The 27,069-nt window shown below is 44.0% G+C and overlaps 1 protein-coding gene across 2 annotated transcripts; it reads left to right on the forward strand.

Moving 5' to 3' along the window:
- Nucleotides 1-359: 359 nt before the first annotated feature.
- Nucleotides 360-27,069, forward strand: LOC309548605 (uncharacterized protein). 2 transcript variants are annotated; one of them, XM_082248578.1, is made up of 3 exons: nt 360-1,203; nt 11,866-12,390; nt 26,465-27,069. In XM_082248578.1, exons 1-3 carry the CDS (start codon nt 373-375, stop codon nt 27,017-27,019), a joined length of 1,911 nt encoding a protein of 636 aa, XP_082104704.1. In that variant the 5' UTR covers nt 360-372; the 3' UTR covers nt 27,020-27,069. The 2 variants fall into 2 exon arrangements, with proteins under 2 accessions (XP_082104704.1, XP_082104705.1); XM_082248579.1 differs by having other exon boundaries at nt 11,866-12,384.

Here is a 27,069-nt window from a genome sequence, read left to right on the forward strand (position 1 = left end):
GCAAGCTTTAACCAGAGACTGATAGAAGTCACAAGACTGTTATATACTGCTGATAAAAAAAGGTATTTATCAGTTTACATTTACTAAAGTAATTACATTTCCATGTTCTATGTACTGTGGGAGACCAAATACAGTGATTGCAGGCTCCTGGGTTTAGTAACACTTTAACTCCTGTGTTGCCCACATGGAAGAAAAATATATTTAAAATATATTTTTTTTTTAAAAAAATCAATTTTTTCCCCCAAATATATTGGAAATATATTTGAAATGCTACAATTTTGGCCATATTCAATATATTTCTAAAAAAATTTCCCCTAAATATATTGGAAATATATTTTTCTTCCATATGGGTGGAGACAACTGTCTGTGAACATGAACCCCAAAAAATTGACCTGCTGTGACTACTATCTCCAAATCCCATCGAACGCGGAAGTAAAAGCCATTCCGTTTAATTCCTTGCCTGTTAATGTTCTTCAGAAGTTCCGTCAGATGGATAATTACATTGATGGCAGCAACACCCCTTACGTTATCTTTGTGTCGCCTGTAACCAAAAGTACACTTCAGATAAACCACAAGCTGGCTACACTCAACAAGGAGACCACAAAGCCGGCGTTCTCCGAGGGAAACTACAAAACCCATTTTGCTAGAACTCCAAATACCTTTATGACTGGAGATGAGGAAGACGCTGAGGATTGTTTTGTCCCCATAAGATCCTCCAAAAGCATTGCTTCAACCATTTTGCAGCTATTAGGGACAAGCAACGACAAGACTGCATTTATTCATGATGAAGATACAAGGCCAAAGTTCAAAGACGCCCTCCTGTTGAATCTAAGTGTGGTTGGCATCAGAGCCAGGGCTTTGTGGAAGTATAAAAACACAATGTACCTACTGCCGGCCCAAAAAGACAACGTTTCTGAAGAACAGGATTCACCTGGAATCATGGACAAATTTTCTCAAAGTCATGGAATAATGAAATATAAATGCAACACAATGGAGCAAACTATTCTGGTCAAAAACACAAGGCCAGATATAACTCAGCCTCATCATGGGCCACTTTTTCGTATGGATAAGGATAATGTTTTACCAAGTGGTGTCTTAGTTCCACAGCAAAGCTTAATAGAGAAAACCCGCAATGAAAGCCAATTCTCTATTATCCAACCAGAGCTAAATCCATCACAAGGCCGCAGTCTACAATATGGCCAGGTAAGAGTTCCGGATTTCTAAATTAAAATTTAAAAATTTCTATTTGTTTTTTTGTAGTTTGCCTTAGATATTTCCCTTCACTTCCTGTCCAATAAATACAACAGGAGTGTCCATAATGTATTACAGTAAAACCTTGGTTTGAGAGCGCTTTGCAAGACAAGCAAATTTTTAAAATAAATTTTGACTTGATATACAACAAGCGATGTCTTGATATACAAGTAGCGTCATGTATAAAAAAGAAGAGAGGAGCCTCTAAAGTGTAGCAATATGGTTACATTTAACCACTTTAACTCCGCTCACATTACTGCTACTGCAGCAAATTGGCTCGTTATCGTCCAGCGACGTAGAGCTACGTCACTGGACTCCGCCCCTAGTGGGCGGGGCGCGCGCGCGCCGCCGGAGGCTCGCTCCCGCTGTGTTCAGTCACAGCGGGAGTCGGGCCAGGGGAGGAGCGGCGGCGATCGCCGCTGCTCTTCCCCGATCGTCGGGGGAATCTAGTTTGGAGATCCGCCCGCTTGTGTAAACAGAGCGGGCGGATCTCCTAAGTGACAGGCAGGGACAGATAGCATGGTTCAGCATAGCTGAACATCCGATCTGTCCCTGACTCACTCAGTCACCACCCCCCCCCCCCACACACGTCAGTAAGCACCAGGCATACATTAACCCCTCCCTCTCCAATAAAATTAACCCCTTCCCTGCCAGGGTCATTTTTACAGTAACAGTGCATATATATAGCACTGATTACTGCAGTAATGTCACTGGTACCCCCAAAAGTGTCAAAAATGTCAGTCAAGGGTCCGATCTGTCCGCCGCAATGTCGCAGTACCGCAAAAAAAATCACAGATCGCCGCCATTACGCGTTAAAAAAAAAAAAAAAAAATGACAAAAATCTTTCCCTTTGTTAGTAAACGCGATAACTTTTGCGCAAACCAATCAAAATACGCTTTTTGCAATTTTTTTTTTACCAAACATAGGTAGCATAAAACAAATTGGCCCGAAAATGTTAAATTTTGATTTTTACATTTTTTTGGGGGGAATTTCATATAAAAAAATGTGAAAAATATTGCTATTTTTGCAAAATTTACGCTCTTTTTTTGTTTATTGCGCATGATCAAAAAATCGCACAGGTGATCAAATACCACCAAAAGAAAGCTCTGTTTGTGGGAAAAAAAGGACGTCAAATTCGTTTAGGTACAGCGTCGCACGACCGCGCAATTGTCCGTTAAAGTCACGCAGTGCCGAATCGCAAAATACCCCCTGGTCGTTTAGCAGCCAAATCCTCCGGGGCTTAAGTGGTTAAGGTATATAAGTAATAAAATGCCGCCGCGCCCTCCCATGCTGCCGCACCCCCCCCCAGCATTAATTTACCACAACTAGTGGATGATCCCCTCCGAGGCAGCCTCTGTGGCCGTGCCCCCGACTCGACTTCCTTCCTCCCCAGCAAAATAATTCATTGTCAGGGGGCAGTGGGCCGCGTTGCCTGCGGTTCTGGGCCACATTCGGCCCCCGGGCCGCAGGTTGGACATGCCTGCCTTAGATCATGGGTGTCTAACCTTTCGGCTTCTCTGGGCCACATTGAGTGTAGAGAAATTTTATCGGGCCGCATATAAAATATATACTATTAGTTAAGGAATATAAGTAATAAAGCGCCGCCGCGCCCCCCTCAGCACTAATTTAACACAACTAGTGGATGATCCCCTCTGAGGCTGCCTCTGTGGCCGTGCCCCCGACTCGACTTCCTTCCTCCCCAGCAAAAAAAAAAAAAAAATGTCAGGGGGCAGTGGGCCGCATTGCCTGCGGTTCCGGGCCTTAGATATTTCCCTTCACTTCCTGTCCAATAAATACAACAGGAGTGTCCATAATGTATTATATGTAAAACATAAAAATAATTATTAACGTATGGATTACTTTTATACTATGGGCTACCATAATAATCCATATGCTAAATAAATTATTACTTATAACATTTAACTACATACTGTAATAATTAAACATTATAACAAATATGTATATATATATATATATATATATATATATTTTTTTTTTGCCAGTGGTTTAGACATTAATGGCTGTGTGTTGAGTTATTTTGTGGGGACAGCAAATTTACACTGTAAGTCCCGGTTCACACTAGTCCCGGTTCACGCAGCTTCCCTATGGGAGGCGACCTGCGGCGACCTGGTCGCCTCACAGGTCGCCGCAGGTCGCCTTCCATAGGGAAGCTGCGGACCCGTTCTAATAGGAGCGACACAAGTCGCTCCGACCTAGAAAAAGGGTCCGGAGCTCCTTTGGGGCGACCAGGAGGCGACCGCCATAGACTTCAATGTTATGAAGTCCGTGGCGGCCGCTCCGAGGTTGCGGCGCGCTGCTCGCACCGCGACCTCGGAGGTCTCGGTGCGAAGTAGCGTCACCCTATGTGAACGGGGCCTTATACAAGCTGTACACTCACTACTTTACATTGTAGCATAAGTGTCATTTCTTCAGTGTTGTCACATGAAAAGATAGAATAAAATATTTACAAAAATGTGAGGGGTGTACTCACTTTTGTGAAATACTGTAAATATTGTAATGTTTGGGAGTGTTTAGTTCAGTGTAGAGCTTACCAGTAAGCAGCAACCATGCCAGTTATGCCATTTAAGGGCTTGTTGGCCCCCTTTTATTAATAATAAAGATAATGTCCTGTAAGTGCCGGTTCACACTGGGGCGACCTGTGAGGCGACCTGGTCGCCTCACAGGTCGCCGCAGGTCGCCTCCCATAGGGAAGCTGCGGACCCGTTCTAATAGGAGCGACACAAGTCGCTCCGACCTAGAAGAAGGGTCCGGAGCTTCTTTGAGGCAACCGCCATAGACTTCAATGTTATGAAGTCCGTGGCGGCCGCTCCGAGGTCGCGGCGCGCTGCTCGCACCGTGATCTCGGAGGTCGCCCCTGCAAGTAGCGTCGCGGTAATGTGAACCGGCGCTAAAGCAAACAATTGCCCACACAGGGGTATTACCATCAATGCAAAACAAATAAAGGTTTAGCCTCCTGGCTCTCTTGAGCAGCACCACTGTTCAGGCATTATGCCTCGGTCCTCCTGACCATATAACTGTGTCTGTTTTCATGTGCCAACACTGTACCTCGGTTAGCACTCTTTTTCTAACTTCCTGCTGCTCCAGCCCACAAGGCTGGGCTCTCTGTCTGCTCTGTTAGACTGCACCGTGCACGCTTGCGGCTGCTCCCTTACACCCACATGGACTCCTCAGGAGGGTGGAGCGCAGAACCCACCTGCAAAATCAATGTCCTGGCTATTCCTAAATCCTGGTCCCAGGACTGGAGATTTCCTCCCACTAGGATGATTATGAAATCTCCAGTCTCCAGGTCCCGAGCTAGATTCTTACCAACCACAGGGGGGAAGCTGAGAAAACCACTTCCTTCAAATAAATTAAGCATCCTGATTCTGAAGCCTCTGAACCTGCCTTGTTGAGAATCCTAGGTGACATAAGAGCATTTCAATACCATGACAGATCACAGTACTGTCACAATATATACAGTATAATCAGGGCTGCTGTTAGAAATCACGGGGCCCCGTACAGACTACCTGGCAGCCCCCCCCCCCCCCCCAAGAAAATATTAAAGATATATTTAGCTAAAGTTACAACAAAATCACTATTATCAGACACAAATATAACATAATTCCTGATAAATCAAAAATAAAAAACTATGTTAATAAATAAAAATGAAGATGAGATGAAAAAAATATATAGGCTGGGCAATTGGAGCTCCAGGATCAGAGAGATAGTGGGAGAGAAACAAAGTTACAAATAAACTCAGGAGCAGAGCTAACATTAGAGCCAGTGCTGGGAGGGGGGCCCACACAGGGAGGGGGATTAGTGAGGGACAACTGTCTCTTTCTAAGCAGATAAAAGCTGATAGCAGGGAAAGGGACAGAGATCAGATTCCGATGCTGGAGGAAGATTTCTGTATTTGTTGTCCATCACTAATCCTCCTCTCTCTGTGGACCCCCCTGTGTGCTTGGGCCCCCTACAAGAGGGCTGGTGGTCCCCCCCTATCAGCGGCCCTGAGTATAATATATATATACTGGATATACAGTTGTATCTCATAAAATTAGAATATCATCAAAAGTTAATTTATTTCAGTAATTCAATTCAAAAATAGAAACTCCTATATTTTATATAGATGCGTTACACACAGAGTAATATATTTCAAGCATTTAATTATTTTAATTTTGATGATTATGGCTTACAGCTAAAGACAACCCAACAATCAGTCCTTTATACTTCCTCCTTGGACCTTGGTCCTTATTGACACACTGACATGTATCCTCAAAAATCCATCCTATCCACTCAATGGGGTTGATTTATTAAAGTGATTGTAAAGGTTTGTTTTTTTTAACCACTTAAGCCCTGGAAGATTTTACCCCCTTCCTGACCAGGGCCTATTTTGCGATTCGGCACTGCGTGACTTTAATGGACAATTGCGCGGTCGTGCGACGCTGTACCTAAACGAATTTGACGTCCTTTTTATCCCACAAACAGAGCTTTCTTTTGGTGGTATTTGATCACCTGTGCGATTTTTTGATCATGCGCTATAAACAAAAAAATAGAGTCAATTTTGCAAAAATAACAATATTTTTCACATTTTTTTATATGAAATTCCCCCAAAAAATGTAAAAATCAAATTTTTTTAACATTTTAGGCCATTTTTTTTTTTTTTACCATATGTTTGGTAAAAAAAATTGCAAAAAGCGTATTTTGATTGGTTTGCGCAAAAGTTATTGCGTTTACTAACAAAGGGAAAGATTTTTGTCATTTTTGTTGTTTTTTTTTTTTTACGCGTAATGGCGGTGATCTGCGATTTTTTTTTTTTTTTTTTTTGTGGGACTGCGACATTGCGGCGGACAGATCGGACCCTTGACTGACATTTTTGACACTTTTGGGGTTACCAGTGACATTACTACAGTAATCAGTGCTATACATATGCACTGTTACTGTAAAAATGACACTGGAAGTGAAGGGGGTTAACATTTTTTGAGAGGGAGGGGTTAAGTGTGTCCCTAGGGGCGTGTTTCTAACTGTGATTGGCTGTGGCTTGATGTGTAAGAACAGAGATCAACGATCCTACATAGTAGAACCGTATGATCTCCATTCTTACACAGGGAGAACTGACAGGCGGCTTTGTTTACATTAGCCGCCTGCCTTTCTCCCGCTGTCACGGACGATCGCAAGTGCCCGGCGGACATCGGGTCCGCCGGACACACGCGCAGGGGGGTCCGTGAGCAAGCCTTACAGGCTAGCGACGTAGCCCTATGTCGCTCTGCCTGTGAGGGGCTGACTGCCGACGTAAATAGTCGTGCGGCAGTCGGCAAGTGGTTAATTTTGATGATTATGGCTTACAGCTAAAGACAACCCAACAATCAGTCCTTTATACTTCCTCTTTGGTCCTTTTTGACACACTGACATGTACCCTCAAAAATCCATCCTATCCACTCATTGGGGTTGATTTATTGGTTTAGTGATCGTAAAGGTTTGTTTTTTTAAAATAACAAACATGTCATATTTAACTGCTCTGTGCGAGGGTTTTGCACAGAGCAGTCCCAGTCCCCCTCTTCTTTAGTGCCCTGGCGTCTCCTCTGGTTCCTCCTCTTCATCGGGTGCCCCCACAGAGTGCCGCTTTCCATGGGGGCACCTGTGCGGGCATGCTCACGAGTCCCGCTGCTGCATCCATTGACACAGACAGCAGGACTCGGCCCCGTCCCCATGTCATTGGGTTTGATTGACACCAGTGGGAGCCAACGGCTGTCGATGATGATTATCCACAGCGAGAGCTGATCAGTGGGTACCGGAGACTTAATGTCTGCCGACACCCTCCAATCATTTATTATAGAGGGAGAGCGGCGGTCTGCCTATATAAACAAGGCAGATTGCGGTTTTGTCAGTACGGGAGGCATGGATCCTGTGTTCCTGCAACATGCCTTCCCCTAGTAAAAGCACCTCCCACACTGTACACAAACACCGGCTAGGCACACATTTAATCCTTTAAACCCCTTCCCAGCCAGTGTCATTAGTACAGTGACAGTGCATATTTTTAGCACTGATTACTGTATTAGTGTCACTGGTTCCCAAGAAAGTGTCAGTTAGTGTCCGATTTGTTCAGCGCAATATCGCAGTCCCACTATAAGTCGCTGATCGCCACCATTACTATAAAAAAAAAAAGAATAAATAAAAATTCCATAAATATATCCCATAGTTTGTAGACGCAATAACTTTTGCGCAAACCAATCAATATACGCTTATTGGGATTTTTTTTTACCAAAAATATGTGGCAGAATACATATTGGCCTAAATTGATGAAGAAACTTGATTTTTTTTACATTTTCTTACTAGATGTGTTTTACAGGAGAAAATAAAAATATTGCCTTTTTTTTTTTTTCAAAAATAACGGTCTTTTTTTGTTTATGGCGCAAAAAAGAAACCATTTGAGTAATTTCCATATAGGTTTAAATCAGCACACAGACCGTGTCGGGCTTGCTTTTCAAAAAGTCTAACAAGTTTGCCATTTGAGTTTCATGAATGCACTTTTTCTAAATGTTTAATAATAAAATTAACATTTTATATAAATCATAGAAAGAAAAAAAAAAGTGTTTATAAACTTGTGAACGTAAAGTGGCTCTAAAGGCAGGAGGTTTTTTTTATGTTAACTACTTAAGGACAGAGCGCATTTTTGACACTTTTTGTTCACAAGACTAAATCAGTATTTTTTGCTAGAAAACTTCTTAGAACCCCCAAACATTATATATATATATATTTTTTTTATTATTATTTATTTTTTTTTATTTTTAGCAAAGACTCTGGAGAATAAAATGGCAGTCATTGCAATATTTTTTGCCAATGCGGTATTTACGCAGAGGTCTTTCAAACGCCATTTTTTTGGGAAAAATTACGAAAAATTACATTTGACTGCATTTTAAAAAAAACTAAACAGTAAAGTTAGCCCATTTTTTTTTTTTTTTTGTATTTTGTGAAAGATGATGCCATGCTGAGTAAATAGATACCCAAAATACTACGATTTAAAATTGCGCACACCAGCGGAATGGCGACAAACTACGGTCAATAAAAATCTCCATAGGCAACGCTTTAAAAATTTTTTTAAGAGTTACCAGTTTAGAGTTATGCCCCGTACACACGTGCAGATTATCTGAAGACTTTTGTCTTCAGATTTACCTTTTCTATGTAGTACAAGGGCCTGCCAGATTGCATACAAATTGAAAGTGTTTAGGTTTGACCTCATATTATATGGTTTTGGTAAGTCTACAGACATAAGTCTTCAGATAATCTGCACGTGTGTACGGGGCATTAGAGTGTAGCTCTTTTTTTAAAATTATTTTTCTCACTCTGGCGATTGCGGCGATACCTCACATGTGTGGTTTGCACTGCAATTTAATTTGCCGGCGCGACTTCCGTATATGTCTTCTTTCGTGCGCGAGCTCACGGCGACAGGGGCGGCTAAAATTTATTTTTTTTTACTATTTATTTATTTATTTTTTTTTTTTTAATTTTAGCACATTTGTTAAAAAAATCTGATCACTTTTATTGCTGTCACAAGCAATGTAAACATCCCTTTTGACAGCAATAGGCAGTGACAGGTACTCTTTGTGGAGGGATCGGGGGTCTAAAATACCCCTTCCTTGCACTTCCATGTATTCAAAATGCCGAAAACTGAACTTTTTAATACATTCACTTTTTAAAACCGGCGCCTTTAGCAGCCGAGTAACCCGGATGTGACGTCATGGACACTTGGTTACTACATCGGAGATCCAATCTAAGCCACATCCGGCTTCGATCGGGACTCCAACCAGCCGGCGAATGCACCGGCTGGTTGCTCGGGTCTCCCGGTGGGACAGGAGACCCGGGCAGAGCCACGGAAGGCGGTGGGAGAGGGGGGTGTCCCCTCCTGCTCGCTGGGGTAACGATTGAGCTGCTCCCAAGCCGCATCGGTCATGACCACCTGGAAGCCGACTGCTAGCTCTAAAAAATGGTACCGGGATGATGCCTCTAGATAGAGGCATCACCCCGGTACAACCACTTAAAGTCAGCCGACGTAGGTCTGCGTGGCTGGTCGGTAACTGGTTAAAGTGATTGTAAAGTTTTTTTTTGTTAAAAATAACAAACATGTTATACTTACCTGCTTTGTGCAGTTTGTTTTGCACAGAAGAGCCCCGATCCTCCTCTTCTCAGGTCCCTTTTTGGCGCTTCTGGCCCCTCCCTCCTAAAGAAAGCTGCTGTTTGGTCCCACCCCCTCTCTCTTCTCATTGGCTCACTGAATTTTATTGACAGCAGCGGGAGCCAATGGGGCTGTGCTGCCCTCTCAGTTAATGAGGAGGGAGAATCTGGGGCAGCCAATGTAACATCGCTGGATCGAGATGGGCTCAGGTAATTATTGGGGGGGACTGAGAGGGGCTGCTCCACACAGAAGCTTTTCTTTTTTAATCGTAAATCGTAATGCATAAAATGCATTACAATAAAAAAAAAACCTTCTGAGTGTACTTATAGTATATACTGTATTTATGACTGGGAGCTTAATCAAAAGATCATATCGAGGTGGTACCAGTGGTGTATTTAGGTTTTGTGCTGCCCTAGGCTTGACAAAACTCATGCACCCCCTAATTTAAATATGGTCCACACCTTCCTGCTAAGGTCATACCCCTTCCTGGTTAAGCCCTGCCCTTTTACCTGTAAACCACACCCTTTCCTCTTTAGGCTCCACCTTTTCCTCTTAGAGCTCCACCACTTCCTCTCTGTACATTAAAAGTGGATACCAAGTGCCTACTTGCATATTTTGTTGTTTTGTTTACCATTTCAATTCGAGTCTATTGGAATGCAAAAGTGCAGGTCAGAAGGAGGTCAAGTGCACCTGTCAACGAATTCTGAATGATCACTGAAACATCTTAAACTGATGTCAGAACAAATGCCAGTGCTAAGTGATAACAAAGGCACTTCCAGTGGTGGAAGTGCTCATATTCCAGGGGAGGAGTGGGCCAGGGGGGCAATCGCCCCTCGGGCCGCTCTCATGCCCCGCTAAAATGCTGCACCGCTTCTGCCACAGACATGCCTAAAGGATTGCTGGTGATGAGAAGTAAAAAGTCCCCACCGCTGACCTACTGAGTGCGGGATGAAGACAAGGACAGAGAGCAGCCCCCCCCCCCCCCCTCAGCATGGATGGTGTAAACTGTGTCTGAGTAGAGGCCGGTTCCATGCCCCACTGGAGACTCTCCTCCCCCAGGCAGTCCCAGCTCCTCCCAACTACCCCTGCTGGCCAGGTTGGGAACCTGGATTTGCCCGGTAAATAGAGAGTACCTAGTGTGGTGCTTCAGTCTGGAATGGGGGTCAGGAGGAGGCCGGAAAGAGGGAGAGTGGGAGGTGGACCGAGTTGCTGCACTGTGGGCCTCTGGTTTGTACTTGCCCCCTGGGCCCAAAGTTGCCGGTCATTCTAAATACCCTGTGAGGGAAAGATGTCTATACGTACCTAGTCTGGAACGCTCTGGTCTGGTCACATAATCTCTGTCCGCCTTCAGTGAAGAGGAGAAATTACCGAGAACAGCTAAAGCAGCACACTTTTTGGTGGGACCATTGACATTACTACAGTAAACAGTGCTAAAAATATGCACTGTTACTGTAATAATGACACTGGCAGGGAAGAGGTTAACCCGGGGGTGATCAAAGGTTTAGATGTGTCCCTATGGCGTGTTTTCTAACTGCGTGGGGGGTGGGCTTGCTGAATGAACACAGAGACCGGTGTTCCTAAATAGAAGGAACACAGGATCCCTGTGTTCATTACTGACAGAACAGTGGTCTGCCGTGTTTACAACAGCTGACCGCTGTGCTGTCTCCACGGGGAGCGATCGTAGGTTCCAGGCGGACATCGCGGCCGCCGGACCCGCTGATTTGCTTCCCCTGTGGCCAATCGGCACCTGTGCCTGCCTCCGGTGGTGCGTGCGCCCCCACTAGCAGTCATGCGAAGTGACGTACAGGTACGTCGCTTCACAGGACAGAGCCAACCTGTCGCATTAAAACTACAGTGGCTGGTCGGCAAGCGGTTAATATCACTTTAAAGTGTTTGTAAACGTTAATTTATTTTTAAAATAATAAACATGTTATACTTACCTGCTCTGTACAATGGTTTTGCACAGAGCAGCCCCAACCCTTCTCTTCTCAGGTCCTCAGCCGGTGCTCCTGGCCTCTCCCCTCTGCTGAGTGCCCCCTTTACCTGCTTTTCTCTGGGGGCACTGGTGCATTCTCGCTCCCAAGCCGCCCTTGTGTGTCTATGAGAAACTACAAGGCACACAGAGAACCGGTCAGCCCGCCCCCCATTCCCTCCTCACTGACTGTAATTGACAGCAGTAGGAGCCAATGAGGAGGCAGAGACCTGGGAGAGCTTCTGATCTCATGCACGTCACTGGATTGTGATCAGGCTCAGGGGAGTATAAGAGGGAAATGAAGGGGCAGCTGCACACTAAAGGTTTTTTACCCTAATGCATAGAATGCATGAAGGTTAAAATAATTCAGCCTTTAGAACCACTTTAAGCAATGTCCAAAAAGAGGATGAAAGTCCCCTAGAAGAAAACCGCTATGATAAAATGTTTTGCTTTTTGTTTTTTTTAATAATAGCACCCTTTGGCGATGGAACCATTCAAAAGAAAAATCTACTGTGAAGATGCAAAAGCTGTAAAAAAGAGACCTAATCCTGGAGTTTTAGATACAGATCATAAAAGAAACTTCGTAACTATTTCATCCACCTCTTCTATCATGGAGCCTGATGCTCCTTTGGAAACCTCTCCATGCATTCCTGAGATATGTCCAAGTTTCTCTTGTTTTCCAAGTCAAACATCACCATCTAAAGAGAGAGCAGAAAGAGCAGGGTCTCTTTTTTCCAAACCATTGTTAAAAATTAAGCTCCAAATTCCACAACCAACTTCTAATTGTGAAGGAAGCTCAGACATCGACTCAAGATCCAGTTCACCTTTCTCAGCAGTTACTATTTCTACAAATACTTCAGAAGGTTTTGAGTCGGATTCGGACCAAAATGAAGAACTATTTAGCATCAGGAAGAGGCCAGACCAAGCATCTTCCTTACATCAACAAGACGAAACAGCCCAAGACAAGAAGACTCAAAGACCTCTACAATGTGTGAGTGTAAGCCCCACATATATTGTTACATTGTACTACTTATTGGTGTAGCAGGTTGTATAGCGTGCTACCTGATGAAAATTTGTTTTAAATTATGAGATTTAGGATATGGTAGTCCACGAAGGTCTGAGGGGTTCGGTCCCAGAAGGCTTAGAGTATCTACCAGAATATAGGGAGGCATGAGAGCCTTTAGTTTGTAGTTAATTGGCCCAAATGTGATAATTAGCTCAAAAGGATTATTAACCACTTAAGCCCCGGAAGATTTTACCCCCTTCCTGACCAGGGGGTTTTTTGCAATTTTTTACTGCGTGATTTTAACGGACAATTGCACGGTCGTGCGACGCTGTACCTAAACGAATTTGACGTCCTTTTTTTCCCACAAACAGAGCTTTCTTTTGGTGGTATTTGATCACCTGTGCGATTTTTTGATTATGCGCTATAAACCAAAAAAGAGCGTAAATTTTGCAAAAATAACAATATTTTTCACATTTTTTTATATGAAATTCCCCAAAAAAAAATGTAAAAATCAAAATTTTTTAACATTTTCGGCCAATTTGTCTTATGCTACATATGTTTGGTAAAAAAAATCGCAAAAAGCGTATTTTGATTGGTTTGCGCAAAAGTTATCGCGTTTACTAACAAAGGGAAAGATTTTTCTCATTTTTGGTGTTTTTTTTAACGAGTAATGGCGGCGATCTGCGATTTTTATGCGGTACTGCAACATTGCGGCGGACAGATCGGACCCTTGACTGACATTTTTGACACTTTTGGGGTTACCAGTGACATTACTACAGTAATCAGTGCTATACATATGCAGGGAAGGGGTTAACTGTATTGGAGAGGGAGGGGTTAAGTGTGTCCTAGGGGCGTGTTTCTAACTGTGATGGGACACGGCTATTGGTGTAAAAACAGAGATCAACGGTCCTACATAGTAGAACTGTCTGATCTCCATTTTTACACAGGCGAGAATGACAGGTGGCTTTGTTTACATTAGCCGCCTGCCTTTCTCCCTTCCCGGCGAACGATCGCGAGTAGCCGGCGGACACTCGCACTGACTTGTTAGGGAATGAGCCGGGGGGGGCGCGCACCTCAGCGGGCGTGGGCTCGCCCGCTATTGGCTCACAAGCCAGTGACAGGCTAGTGACGTACCGGTACGTCACTTTGCCTGGCCGGGGCTGACCGCCGCAGTATATGTACTTGGCGATCGGCAACCGGTTAAAAGAAAAAAAATTTAATTAACTTACATCTGTTGAGGCTGTGGTCAACCTAATAAAGACACACAACCTTCCATGTGCACAGGTAGAGAAATAGTCACAGTGATCCAAATATACCCATTGGTGGCAGGCAGAGGCACCCCTTGTCATAAGTCTAAGGATGGGTTGGAGCCACCTAAGTTTAATAAATGTCAAATTGCATTTTTTATATGAAATATAGCAATTTGATGATCATTAAACCAGATGACTCCAACCCATCCTTAGACTTATGACAACAGGCACCTCTGCTGATCAGACCACTGACATAGTTAGTGAGGTTGAAAAAAGACATCAGTCCATCCAGTTTAATCTATGATGTGTGTGTGTGTTTGCTTTTAACCGTACATTGTATACCCCTGTATGTTGTACATTGTATACCCCTGTATGTTGTACATTGTATACCCCTGTATGTTGTACATTGTATACCCCTGTATGTTGTACATTGTATACCCCTGTATGTTGTACATTGTATACCCCTGTATGTTGTGGTCTTTAAGGTGCCCATCTAATAGTTTTTTGAAACTATCAATGCTCCCTGCTGATACCACTGCTTGTGGAAGAGAATTCCACATCCTTACCGCCCTTACTGACTGGATTTTTTAAACCTCTTTTAACTCACTTACTGTAAATCAAACACCAACCTGAGAACCCTATGTAAACAAAAGGAAACAGTTATGGGTAACAGGATTTTAAAGGCCAAAGGAACACCACAAAATGTGTAAAAGTTATAAATGTATTATTTCAAGTTAAAATCACAAGTATACATGTGTACATATACATAGAAAAAACAGTATATAAGAATACAAAAAAAAGGGATATAAAATCATATCCTGATCACTGAGAAATGGTGATAAAGCACTGGTTTCTGACACACCCGACGCATTTCGGGACAAAACCCTTCATCAGGGCTGGGGATATGAGAAATCATGTGCATAAATTGCTTTTCTGTAATAAAGAGTACAAAAAAAAAAATAACAAATGCAAAAGAACAGGATATACAATCACTTGTAGTACATTTACAGATTGAGACAGATTCATATATGACAATTATATTGGCTACATTTTATGAGTACATACCATAAATCAATCAGCTGATTGCATAGCAATGAGATGTGAACCCCAAGTTAGACCCAAGAGGAGGGAGAAACCAAAGAGCCATAGCAGCAGATAATGGAAAAGCACCCTACGTAGGATCCAGGATTGGGATCATAGCCTCTTTTGACTCACTTTTTTTTTTTTTAACTATAATATCCAAGTAGAAGTCATTTTTATTTTATTAAATAAATCTGATAAGGATTTGAATAAAAAGACCAGGATGAAAGCTGATGAATAGCACAACAGTTTAGGCTTTGTACACATGGGCTTCAGCTTGTAGAAGAGCAGTGTGTCCAATGTGATTTTACAAAGCATCTTTTTCAATCTTTCAGGCCTGCCTCATGTTGCTATGTTGAAGCCTTAAAGCACAGGTGTCAAACACAAGGCCCGCGGGCCGAATGCGGCCCCCCAGGCCATTTCATGTGGCCCTCACCCCTCTCCTGCAGCTGCCGCACCCCCCTTGCCTTTGCCCCCAACTTGTCTCTGTAGTCGGCAGCAGAGAGGACAGAACTCCTTTGCCAGATCCTGCACTCCTCTGTGTAGCTGCAGAAAGGCTCATCTTTGCCCTCCCCCCTTCTCAGCAGTCCGCAGCAGAAAGGAGGGCAGAACTCCTCCTACAAATCTTGCACCTCTCTGTGCAGCCACAACACCACCTTGCCTTTGCTTCCCCTGGTCTCAGCATTCAGCAGACTCTGGAAGCTGACTCCAGCCCTCCTCTGGTTCTCCTCCAGACCCTGTAATTCTTCCCAGATCCAACCGCATCGTCTTCCTGGCAGCAGCACAAGGTAAGGGGGTGCATTGTGATGTAAGGAAGGGTGGGTGACTCTTGACTTCTGATAGTGAGGGGGTTCTTGACATCTCATGTGGGGTGTAAGAGGGCGTGGGGTGCTCTGGACATCTAATCTTACAGATACTGTATAACCAGCCCTTTGAGGGCAACCATAATGCTGATGCGGCCCACAATAAAATTGAGTTTGACACCCCTGCCTTAAATGATTGTTCAGCTCCCATGCACAAGGCCTAAAGTGCAACTGTCATTTCATCCATCTTATAGCAGAATATGATATTTTTAATAACAATGGAAAAAGGGGAAATTTACCCTCACTTTCTGATGAACCAAGTTTTCTATTTTGCACACAAACACGAAAATGTACTTAAAACCGCTAAAACATTATACATTTTCTAAAAGCACATGACCTCTAGAATAACAGTAGTTACAATTTTGTTATGTAGCATGATCTGCTATTTACAGTAGCTGCAATTGGACATCCCTGAACCAGGAAGACCTCATAGCTGAGTGCTTTCAGGTTCATGCTGTGCAGAAGAGGTTGGGGAATGGCTTTTCCCTGATCCCATCCCATTCACTATCCTGACAACCTACGGAGCACAGCAGAAACATCCTGTTATTGCCCTGTTCTAAAGCCCAACTCTGGGAAAATTAAAATTCTACCCTTGCAGTGGAACTGTGCCTACACTTCAAGGGTCAACTGGTCATTTCTATCTACAGGAAAAACCGTTTCACTTACCCGATCTACCACCCCCTGGCAGACTATGCTCCCCCATGCTCTAGCAAGGGACTGTTCCTCAGCATCCTTAATATGACCATAGGCTCTGCATTGGTCTTGATGATTTCAGAGGACCATAGATCACGAACTTGAAAAGAGGCTGTATTCTAGCAGAGCGTAGGAGCCTGTAGGCACAGTGCTGTATCTTGGCCTAGGCCAACAAGGCCCAGGCCTAGGGCGGCACTTTTAATATAGTGCCAGTCTTATGGGGCGAATTAGGCCGGAGGTCGGGGCACAGGAGGCAAATAAGTCTGGCACCCACATAAAGCACTCACACTGCTACCTGCCAGTATGATAATATCAGCGGGTGAGGACATTCGGACAGACCGCAGGCCGCCAACCACACTTAAAGCGGAGTTCCACCCAAAAGTGGAACTTCCGCTTTAGGGAGTCCTGACCCCCCGACATGCCACATTTGGCATGTCATTTTTTGGGGGGGGGGAGCGGGTACCTAGTTTTGACAGGTACCCGCTCCCACTTCCGCTCGGAGCGCCGCGGCGCCCTGAGCGGAAGTTCTCCTCTCCCCCTCCCTCCCTGCAATCTTCTGGGACATGTCAGAGGTCCCAGAAGATTGCCGGCCAATCACGGCGCGCAGCGCGACTCGCGCATGCGCAGTGGGTACCCGGCTGTGAAGCCGCAAACTGTAACAGCCGGGTGCCCACAGCAGTGATGCCGGCGCCGAGGGAGAGGATCGAGGCTTCGGGCGGCCGCATCGCTGGACCGTTGGACAGGTGAGTAAATGGCTGGAACTCCGCTTTAATACAACTGGCCCGAAGGCCCCCAATGCTAATAAGTGTGGCACTGCAGCCTAATGCTCCACCTACCCTCCTCCGCCCCCAGGTATGGCAGCCATCATGTCAATAATATGATTTAATTTCTTTAAACATCCTTGTCCTCGAGTGAGCACATAGAATTGCATCATATACAATTAAGACTTTTAATTGTTTATGATGGCAATAATATTTTGGACCTGCTTACCTCAAATGTCCTATCGCAATACGTCAATGGATTAGTAAGATTACTCCAATCTTATAAGATATTTGAACCTGTGTTTGCTGCCACTGATTATTTCACTTATTTGTATATAGTAAACCCCCGTTCCATCGCGGTTCAGTTTTTGCGGTCCCGGTATATTGCATTTTTTTTGTAATGTTATTTTACTATATAAATCATTAACAATTAAATATTTTTGTGTTTTCCATAGCTCTTGCTATGTCTCTCAGTATCTTTTATGTGTTTAAATGAGTTTCTATTGTTTTAAAAGTGTGTTTAACCACTTAAGCCCCGGAAGATTTTACCCCCTTCCTGACCAGGGCCTATTTTGTGATTCGGCACTGCGTGACTTTAACGGACAATTGCGCGGTCGTGCGACGCTGTACCTAAATGAATTTGACGTCCTTTTTTTCCCACAAACAGAGCTTTCTTTTGGTGGTATTTGATCACCTGTGCGATTTTTTGATCATGCGCTATAAACAAAAAAAAGAGCGTAAATTTTGCAAAAATAACAATATTTTTCACATTTTTTTATATGAAATTCCCCCCCAAAAAAAATGTAAAAATCAAAATTTTTTAACATTTTCGGCCAATTTGTTTTATGCTACATATGTTTGGTAAAAAAAATCGCAAAAAGCATATTTTGATTGGTTTGCGCAAAAGTTATAGCAAAGGGAAAGATTTTTGTCATTTTTGTTGTTTTTTTTTTTTTTAACGCGTAATGGCGGCGATCTGCGATTTTTTTTTCGGTACTGCAACATTGCGGCAGACAGATTTTGACACTTTTGGGGTTACCAGTGACATTTCTACAGTAATCAGTGCTACATATATGCACTGTTACTGTAAAATTACACTGGCAGGGAAGGGGTTAACTTTTTTGAGAGGGAGGGGTCATGTGTGTCCCAAGGGGCGTGATTCTAACTGTGATTGGCTGTGGCTTGAGGTGTATGAACAGTGATCAACGATCCTACATAGTAGAACCGTATGATCATCATTCATACACCGGGTAGAATGACAGGCGGCTTGTTTACACTAGCCGCCTGCCTTTCTCCCTCTGCACCGACGATCGCCGAGTGACCGGCGGACATTGGGTCCGCCGGTCACACGCGCGGGGGGTTCGTGACCGCGCGGGAGCGGGAGCGCGCCTCTGGGGGTGCGCGCTCGCTCCCTAGACCCTCACAGGCTACCAAAGTAGTACTACGTCGCTCTGCCTGTGAGGGGCTGACCGCCGCAGTTAATAGTCGTGCGGCGGTCGGCAAGTGGTTAAATGAGTTTCTATTGTTTTAAAAGTGTGTTTAAAGACCTTAAAAGGCTTTCACACGTATAGTGACAGTAAAAAAACATGCCTACAATGCATTTTAATAGGGTTTTTCTATTTCGCGGATTTTCACTTTTCGCGGCTGGGTCCGGAACATAACCCCCGCAATGGAGGGGGGTTTACTGTAATGACTATGACTATGAACGTCCTAGTCATTATAAAAATTAGTGAAATATTCCTATAATTACAATCAGTGGCAGCAAACACAAGTCCAAATATCTTAGGCGGCACTTATAGGCTGCACTGGTGGCCACTGATGAGGCTACACTGATATGCTGCACTGATGGGCAGTAATGAGGCGGCACTGATAAGGCTGCACTGATGGGCACTGATGAGGCTGAACTTATGGGAACTGATGAGGCAACGCTGATGGGCACTGATACACTGTGGTTGGGGTCTATGGTTTACAGATGACAGAAGGGGGTCAGAAACAGGAAGGGGTGTGGCTTTTACAGGAAGGGGTGGGTCATATTTAAATTAAGGGGTGCACAAGTTTAGTCAGTCCTGGGGCAGCACAAAACGTAAATAAACCACTGCGTAGGCAGGGAGGATCAGGTAAGTAAAACTGCTTTACCTGGTTCCTCTAGACATAAACATGCAGTAAAAGGATTAATACAGAATATAAGATATCCATTTGCTGGAGAAACAAATGACTCTGAATATTTCTATATTCATGTTAAGTTACTTTGGGTTACTTGTAACCAATTTTAATCATTTGTCTACCAAGACAAGTGGTTAAACCAAGCTTTAACAGACAACAAAGAGCTTTCAGATAAAAGTTATCCCGGTAGCTCTAAAGTCAGCAAATAACTTTTATGGGGCTATCACAAAAATGACTCCAAAATGATCTCAAATATTTTATTTTTAACCACTTAAGCCCCGGAGGATTTTCCTGCTAAACGACCAGGGGGTATTTTGCGATTCGGCACTGCGTGACTTTAACAGACAATTGCGCGGTCGTGCGACGCTGTATCTAAACAAATTTGGCGTCCTTTTTTCCCCACAAACAGAGCTTTCTTTTGGTGGTATTTGATCACCCGTGCGATTTTTACTTTTTGCGCTATAAACAAAAAAAGAGCGTACATTTTGCAAAAATAACAATATTTTTCACATTTTTTATATGAAATTTCCCCCAAAAAAAAATGTAAAAATCAAAATTTTTTAACATTTTCGGCCAATTTGTTTTATGCTACCTATGTTTGGTAAAAAAAATCGCAAAAAGCGTATTTTGATTGGTTTGCGCAAAAGTTATCGCGTTTACTAACTAAGGGAAAGATTTCTGTCATTTTTGGTGTTTTTTTTTAACGTGTAATGGCGGCGATCTGCGATTTTTTTTGCGGTACTGCGACATTGGGGCGGACAGATCGGACCCTTGACTGACATTTTTGACACTTTTGGGGTTACCAGTGACATTTGTATAGTAATCAGTGCTATATATATGCACTGTTACTGTAAAAATACACTGGTAGTGAAGGGGTTAACTTTATTTGGGAGGGAGGGGCTGTGTGTATCCCTAGGGGCATGCTTTCTACTGTGATTGGCTGTGGCTTGAGCTGTAAGGACACTGATCAATGGATCTACATAGTAGATCCATGTGATCAGTGTTTTTACAGCGAGGAGAATGACAGGTGGCTTGTTTACACAAGTTGCCTGACATTCTCCCTCTCCCCCGCCGATCGCCGAGTGACCGGCGGACATCGGGTCCGCTGGTCACATGCGCGGGGGGGTCCGTGACCGCGCAGGAGCGGGAGCGCGCCTCCGCTGGCGCGCGCTCGCTCCCCAGAGCCTCACAGGCGAGCGACGTAGACCTACGTCACTCTGCCTGTGAGGGGCTGACTGCCGCAGTAAATATACTGTGAGCAGTCGGCAAGCGGTTAAATAGAAACCAGAAGGGAAATGTCATTGGCCAGCAATTACCAACTATTTTCCATTGTAAATGCTAGTGCTTTAAAAAAAATCACTGCTCCAGGCCAAATTGAATTTTTTCAAATGTTTTTGCCTTTGGTTATTAGCCCCGAAAATGGGCACTTTTTTATTTGACAGATTCAGCTCCTATTAACATGAATGGGTTCGGGTTTGGCATCTATACTTCTTTGAAGTTCGCCGAACCCTGTTTGAACCAAACACAGGGCAGAATGATTCATCCCTAACCAGGAATGGAGTGAAAAATACAAATGTCTCACAGTCTACAAGGTGCATAGAAGGGAAGTTCCAATCTGTATTGCATACTTTCACTTGAATTAGTTAGTCTAATGCCTCGTACACACGTACCGATCGTCGGCCGACCGATCGGCCGTCTTTTGTCCAGGGATGTCCTGTCCGCTGAAAAGTGCAAAAGACTGCACACGAATTTTGTCCGCCGACTGCAGAAGTGATGTCATGTGATGGTTAACTTTCCCTATGTTTTTTCTTCTCTGAGCATGCCCAGTCTTGCAAATCTGCTGATTGTCGGCCGAATTCTGTACTGACTGGCGAACAATCGGCCGTTCTGGTGTTGGCCAACAAAAATTTTAATGTCTTTTCGGCCGAAAGTGCGCTGTCGGCTGTCGGAAGCATCATACTAACAAGCCTACAATCGGCCGATCGGTCGTCAGCCGAATATTTACAGCCGACAATCGGTACGTGTGTATGGGGCTTAAGTTGGCAGATTATAAAAACTTTGATGAACTTTGTTTAATTATCAGCACCTGAGCACTTTAATTGGATTACGATTAAGGACTTTTTTCATTTGTATTTTTAATTCACATATTTTAGTTTGTTTGATGAATTTATTTCACATGATTATTGTCACCTAAGGCTAGCGCTGCTTAAATTTGTTTTTTAAGATTATAAAAAACTGTTTTGCTGACACAAGATCACTTCTATCTAAACTATACAGCCTATACAAGGTCAAGATACATCAGTTTGCAGAATGTTTTTATGAAATATACTTGACCTCTTTTGTAGACTTAATTAAAAAAAATTTAGAATGGGGGTATGTTCTGTTGTGCAGTTGATATGTTAGCATGTTATGTTTAATGGAAGAAATGTAATCTATTTTGAATATGTATGTGTTTTTAACTTATGAGTTCAGGATGGTATATAGCAGAGGCGTAACTAGAACCTTCAGGGCCCTGATGCAAGGAACCATGAAGGGCCCCCCAGAACCCTGGCCGGGGCCCTTACCTTCAAGCCCAGGGCTCTTCCCACTAATCCTGGGGCTCTTTACACTTGTTGCATGGCCTTTTATTATGGTCCCGCAGCAGGATTCTTTCACAAGTTCTGCAGTGGGCCCCCTTCCTGCAATCTTGGGGCCTCCCCACAGTGGTGCAATGCCAGGGTCCGGTTGCAAGTGTGACCTTTGCGATCCTGGAAGTTCACCCACTGGTTTGCTACCGGGCCCCCTGGACCATGGGGCCCAGTAGCGATTGCAACCCCTGCAACCCCTGTAGTTACGCCCCTGGTATATAGGTATCCTAAATATAGAAAGTGGGCATGGGTTTGAAATGGAGGATAATGATCTTAGATAGGTGAGTGGGCATGGATGGAAATGGAAGAGAATGTCCAAATAGGAGAGCAGTCATGAATATAAAATGATCAAATAGGAGAATGGGCATGGAAGGATATGAAGAATTATGATAAAACAGGAAAGCGGGCATGGAAGGAAATGGAGGATAATGATAAAATAGGAGAGCAGGCATGGAAGGAAATTGAGGATAATGATAAAATAAGAGAGCGGGCATGGAAGGAAATGGAGGATAATAATAAAATAGGAGAGTGGGCACAGAAGGAAATGGAGCATAATAATAAAATAGGAGAGTGGGCATAGAAGGCAATGGAGCATAATAATAAAATAGGGGAGCAGGCATGAAAGGAAATGGAGTATAATGATACAACAGGAGAGGAAGTATGGATTGAAATGGAGGATATTGATCAAATAGGACAGTGGTTCCCAACTCCGGTCCTCGGGACCCACCAACAGGCCAGGTTTGCAAGATAACTAAATTACATCACAGGTGATCTAATTTGCTGCTCAGTGATTGCAGTATTCTAGTCTGCATCCCCCAAGGTAATACTTAAAATCTGGCCTGTTAGTGGGTCCCGAGGACCGGAATTGAGAACCACTGAAATAGGAGAGTGGGCATGGAAGGAAATAGAGAATAATGATCAAATAGGAGAGTGAGCATTGAAGGAAACTGAGGATAATGATCAAATAGGAGAGTGAGCATTGAAGGAAACGGAGAATAATGATCAAATAGGAGAGTGAGCATTGAAGGAAACTGAGGATAATGATCAAATAGGAGAGTGAGCATTGAAGGAAACTGAGGATAATGATCAAATAGGAGAGTGGGCATATAATGCAATGGAGGATAATGATCAAATAGGAGAGAGGGCATGGAAGGAAATTGAAGATAATGATCAAATAAGAAAGTGGGCATGGAGGGCAATAGAGGATAATGATCAAATAGGAGGGCGAGCATGGAAGAAAATGGAGGATAATGATCAAATAGGAGAGTGGTCTTGGAAGGAAATGGAGGATGATGGTAAAATAGGAGAGTGGGCATGGAAGAAAATGGAGGATTATGATCAAATAAGAGAGTGGGCATGGAAGGAAATGGAGGATAATGATCAAATAGGAGAGCAGGCGTGGAATGAAAATGGAGGATAATGATCAAATAGGAGAGTGGGCTTGGAAGGAAATTAAAGAGAATGATAAAATAGGAGAGGGGGCGGTGAGTGGGTGTCATGGTCAGGGGCCAGGCCAGTAGCAATAGCAGTAGAGAGGCTCCCCCCAACAAGCTGCAAAAACACAAATAGGTGACCCTGGCGGATGTACTAACTGTTTTCACCAGAGATTGATTTTTCTGTGTGTTAGTACCAGGTTGCGGTTTTCAGGATCGCCCCACAAGGAGGTGAGCAAGCTGGAGTTCAGTAGCAGATATAGCAGGTAGAGATCAAGCTGAAGCATAGCCAAAGGTCAGTAACAAGTGGTTGCAGGTTGGGATCAAGCAGAAGCGTAGTCAAGGAACCAGCCAAAGGTCAATAATGAACGGTTGCAGGTATGTAAAAAAGCAAGATATTAGCATAGAGAGCACAATAATCTGGCAAACAGGAAGTGCAGAGAGCTTAAATCAGGGAGTTCATGGGAGGAGCAAAGAGTTCAAGATTCATGAGAAACAAGAGACAAAGCCAGATTAGTTTAGGAGATTAGAGAGGGAGTTGTCCAGGATCTAAGCTGGAGCTACTGCCGAACACAGCAGGAGTCGTGGGTTCAGATCCTGGTCCTGACAGTTGGCATGGGTGGTGAGGGAAGAAAGCGATCAAATAGGAGGACAGGCATGGAAGGATATGGAAGAGATTGATCACAAAGGAGAGCAGGCATGGGTGGAAATGGAGGATCATGATTAAATAGGAAAGCGGCATGGAAAGCAAAGGTTGGCCATGCCCAAATTTGGGAAATGTCTTGTCACTGGGTGGGGGGTGGATTATGATAGAGAACTGAGAGTTCCCCATCAGGTTCGCTCCACCTTTAAATGACAGTGCACAGCAGTGGTCAGATTCTATCCTGCCACTGCCGTGTGATGTCAATCAAAAGTGAAGCAGACATGATGGGGAAATTGTTTCTCAGTTCCCGATCGGGATCTTCCCATTGATAGTATAAACGTCACACAGAATACAGCTGTCAATGTGATGGCCACAGTAGCCAGGAAGGAAGGGTGTATGTTAACTGAGAATGGTATACAGTGTGGACACGCCTTCCCCAGTCTATTTGTGAAAGGTACATGAATTGGTCACAAGCACTGACACTTTTGGTGCTGCATCCAGACAGTACTCTAAAGGGTGTCTTCGACACCCTTTATGAATTTTCCCAATTGTATTATATATTTTGATCAGGTAAATATTTAAAAAAAAAATACAGTTGAGTAAATCATATTTACCACTTGCAGCTAGAAAGCTCTAGGCAAAAACTATAGCTTTATAGACAGGGCCGGTGTAAGACTATTTTACGCCCTAGGCAAGACCAGCTACATGCGCCCCCCCCCCAAAAAAAAAAAAAAAAGGAAAGGGGTTAAAAACTCCTCTATGTCAAACCCAGTGACCCTGATCTGATGGTTCCTCCATGTTATGCTTTTATACCCAGTGACCCCCCAAATTCCTCCATGTCACACCCAGGGACCCTAATGTCCCTCCTTGTCACACCCAGGGACTTTGATGTTTTTCCATGTCACACCCTTGGACCCCCGTCTTCCTCCATGTCATGCTGTCATACTCAGTGACCCCAATGTTCCTCTATGTCAGACCCTGATGTTTTTCCATGTCACAGTTGGGGGCCCTGATGTTCCTCCATGTCACACTTGGGGACCCCAATCCCCCATGGCACACCCAGGGACCCCAATTCCTCATGGCACACCTGGTGACCCCGAACTCCTGTTACACCCGGTGACCCTTATCCTCCATGTCACACCTGGTGACTCTGATTCCCCATGGTATACCTGGTGACCCCGATTCCCTTTCATACCAGGGATGCTCCATGTAACACCCAGGGACCCCGATCCCCTGTTCTGGGGACACTAACTGGGCGGTATGAAGAGAGTGGCCCCCACTCTGCCCTCCTTCACAGTGATCCTGCTGATTCCTTCTCCCAGGACGCTTCTCTCCTGGACCAAAGTGCTCACCACAGCTCCAACCGGCTCCTGGTGGAGGGAAAAGCAGCAGTCAGAGAGCTCCACGCTTATTTCATCGCCAACCTCCTCAGACCCTTCCGGTGCCTCGTCGCTTCTGCCCCAGTAAAGGTTCCGCCCTCCAGTGCGGAGCTCGGGCTCAGGTTCAGCTCTCCTCCGCTCCCTGCTTAATACCTACCCAGGGAAATGAACGGCTGCCCATCATCTCAGTGCAGAGAGTCACTTCCTGCCCAGGGTTAAGGCCGTTCAGCTCCAGCTGAAGAGGATCATCATGCAGGTAGCACTCTGGTAGGCTCCATTCCTGCCTCTTGGGGCCCCTCCAACAGTGGTGGAAAGCCAGGGCCTGATAGTTCCGCCACTGCCCAAGACACCTGGCATCTTTCTCTGTCCCTTCTTCCTCCCCTACCGCCACCTCTCCCCTCATCTCACAATAATAATTCATAATGGAGAGAGAGTGCCGACTCCTGGCTGCGCCCCTAGGTGGCAATGTGCCCTAGACGGCTGCCTAGTTTGCCTAGTGGAAGCACCAGCCCTGTTTATAGAGGTTCAGATAACAGAGTAAAAATAGTAGGGAGATCAGATTATACTTACTGCTGAAGGGACAAATCCACTCCCTCTCTTCTAGCAGAGAAGGGAACCTCCTGACATTTGAGTAAATCGTATTTATGTTTCCTTTTAGCACACAGTCCAATGAGTGTTTGTCATTTGAGTTGTATGAATAGTTTATATACATCAGAAAAAAATATATTGTTTTTAAACTTGTGAATATAATTAAAGGCAAAATTTGGAGAGGGATTAGAACACCTGTCATGTGTTTATTGCTGCCAATGTGTCCCCATTAGGGATATCACCCTCTTATTTTTAATCATGTGTACCATTATCATTGATAATGAATTTAAAAAGAAAACCCCAAATTTGAGTTGACTTTAGAAGAGTATTAGAGGGGAAATCTTCAATAGGGACACTAGTTCTGGGGACAACCAGAGATTCCCTTACTTTGGATTCTGCTTACTTTCTGTTTGGGCTATGGAGCAGGAAGTTAGGGAAATCTCCCCAATGGGACACAGATGGCAAAAAAAGAAACTGACAATGGTTATAACCCCCCTTTCCCTATCCAAAATGAAAAAAAAATGCCTTTAGTTCTACTTTGGGAAAACAGCTATGATAAAGTGTGTGCGTATTTTTTTTTTTTAGTGTCCTATGGCGATGGAACAAATCAAAGGAAAAATGTATTTCGAAGATGCAAAATCTATAAAAAAGGGACCTAATCCTGGAGGTTCAGATACAGATCACAAAAGAAAATTTGGAACTTTTTCATCCACCTCTTCTATCGTGGAGCCTGCAGCTCATTTAGAAACCTCTCCGTGTGTTCCTGAGGAATTTCCAAGTGTCTCTTGTTATCAAAGTCGAATATCACCAAAAAGAGCAGGGTCTCCTTTGTCCAAACCATTGTTAATTATGGAGCCCCAAATTCCACAACCAACTTCCAATTGTAAAGGATGTTCAGATTTTGACTCAAGATCTAGTTCACCTTTCTCAGCAGTTACTATTTCTACAAATACTTCAGAAGGTTTTGAGTCTGACCAAAATGAAGAACCACTTAGCGTCAGGAGGCAGCCAGACCAAGCATCCTTTTTACGTCATGAAGATGAAATAACCCAAGATGAGAGGACTCAAAGGCTTCTACAACGTGTGAGAGAGCTTAATGAGCAGGTGGAGAACATACGTGCTAAAAAAACAAAACTCTAACCAAGTCCTAAATATATTGTTACATTTTACTACTCACCGGCGTAACTGAT

Source organism: Pelophylax lessonae, assembly GCF_965119305.1.
Source record: "Pelophylax lessonae genome assembly, chromosome: 2".
NCBI lineage: Eukaryota > Metazoa > Chordata > Amphibia > Anura > Ranidae > Pelophylax > Pelophylax lessonae.